The sequence below is a fragment of the Gekko japonicus genome, unplaced genomic scaffold (genome assembly GCF_001447785.1).
Source record: "Gekko japonicus isolate JY-2015 unplaced genomic scaffold, Gekko_japonicus_V1.1 scaffold5212, whole genome shotgun sequence".
Classification (NCBI taxonomy): Eukaryota; Metazoa; Chordata; class Lepidosauria; order Squamata; family Gekkonidae; genus Gekko; species Gekko japonicus.
In genome coordinates, this window is record NW_015172708.1 from 31,323 (window position 1) to 33,187 (window position 1,865).

Sequence of the window (1,865 nt, forward strand, 5' to 3'; positions counted from 1 at the left end):
GCCCCACTGGTGGACCTCCTGATGGCCCCTGGGTTTTGGCCACTGTGTGACACAGAGCGTTGGACTGGATGGGCCCTTGGCCTGATCCAACATGGCTTCTCTTAGGTTCTTATGTCTGGGGCAGTGATGCTCTGCCTTCTTGGTGCTTGGGGGGGGAGAGTGGGGGGGCTTCTGGAGTTCTGGCCCCACTGGTAGACCTCCCGATGGCACCGGGGGTTTGGCCACTGTGTGACACAGAGTGTTGGACTGGATGGGCCATTGGTCTGAACCAGCATGGCTTCTCTTATGTTCTTATGTCTGGGGCAGTGATACTCTGTATTCTTGGTGCTTGAGGGGGGCAACAATGGGGGGACTTCTGGAGTTCTGGCCCCGCTGGTGGACCTCCTGATGGCCCCTGGGTTTTGGCCACTGTGTGACACAGAGTGCTGCACTGGATGGGCCATGGCCTGATCCAACATGGCTTCCCTTACGTTCTCACGGAGAGGCTGAGGCTGGAGAGTCGAGGCAGGCCTCTAAGGAAGCACAACGTTGCAAGCTCACTCACGCAATTCCCCTCCCTCTTCCCCACACAAACCTCCTCCACTTCTGCTCTTTGAAAAGCAGATGTCAGAGGAACAGAATAAAAGAGAAGCTATGTTGGATCCAGTCCAACAGTCTGTGTCACGCAGTGGCCAAAACCACCAGCGGGGCCAGAATGTCTGGGGCAGGGATGCTCTGTCTTTTTGGTGCTTGGGGGGGGCACAGTGGGAGGGCTTCTAGAGTTCTGGCCCCTCTGGTGGACCTCCAGATGGACCCTGGGTTTTGGCCACTGCGTGACACAGAGTGTTGGACTGGATGGGCCACTGGCCTGATCCAACATGGCTTCTCTTACGTTCTTATGCCCGGGGCCAGTGATGCTCTGTCTTCTTGGTGTTTGGGGGGGGGCAAGAGTGGGAGGGCTTCTGGAGTTCTGGCCCTGCTGGTGGGCCTCCTGATGGCACCTGGGTTTTGGCCACTGCGTGACACAGACTGTATGATTGGATCCAACATAGCTTCTCTTTTAGTCCGTTCCTATGACTTCTGCTTTTCAAAGAGCAGAATTGGAGGTTTGTGTGGGGAAGAGGGGAGGGGAATTGCGTGAGTGAGCTCGCAACGTGGTGCTTTCTTAGAGGCCTGCCTCGACTCTCCAGCCTCAGCCTCTCCGTGAAGACCTCCCCCACTGGCCAGCGAAGAGTTAAGTCCCGCAGGCAACACAAGACGCCGTCAGCTCTGGTTCTGGGGCTCTCCAGGGGTGTCCTGGTCACGGGGCCTCAAGGGCACGTCGTTCTCTCCCCCCTCTTTCCTCCGCCGGAAGGCTCGGCAGCAGTATCCCTGCAGATTGTCGGCCAGGGAGGCGTAGAGCAGTGGGTGGATGCAGATGTGGAAGTGGACCACGATCTTCGACAGCTGGTAGAGGGTGTAGATCACATGGGATGCCCCACAGTCCACCTTTTTCTCCATGCGGGTCCAGAGGTTCAGGTTGCGTAGCATGTGGAAAGGCAAGTAGGACAGGGCGTAGAGCGCGACCACCGCACCGACGAGGGCTTTCACTTTGCGCTTCTCCGCCGCTGTGATGTTCTGGTTGCGCAGGACCGTGTAGAGGATGGCCCCGCAGGAGGAGACGGTCAAGAGGAAAGGCAGCATGCAGCCAAAGGCCAATAGGAACAAGCTGTAGGGGCGGTACTGCCCCAGTTGGTCGGCGGCGGCACTTCCGAGGCACTCGGTCTGATTGGTGCCGTTTTTCCGTTCTGTGGTTGAAAAACTGAGCACTGGCGCTGAGATGGCTGCCACCAGTGACCACACCCCCACGCTGAGCAGCTTGGCGTGGCGGGGCTCCAGGCGCCCGT

At 58.6% G+C, this 1,865-nt stretch overlaps 1 protein-coding gene across 1 annotated transcript in view; it reads right to left on the reverse strand.

Moving 5' to 3' along the window:
* Positions 1–1,242: 1,242 nt before the first annotated feature.
* The window catches only part of P2RY11 (purinergic receptor P2Y, G-protein coupled, 11), a 981-nt gene continuing 358 nt past the window's right edge, over positions 1,243–1,865 (reverse strand). Inside the window, exon 2 of the mRNA XM_015421803.1 lies at positions 1,243–1,865. Coding sequence (XP_015277289.1) covers positions 1,243–1,865 — 623 coding nt within the window.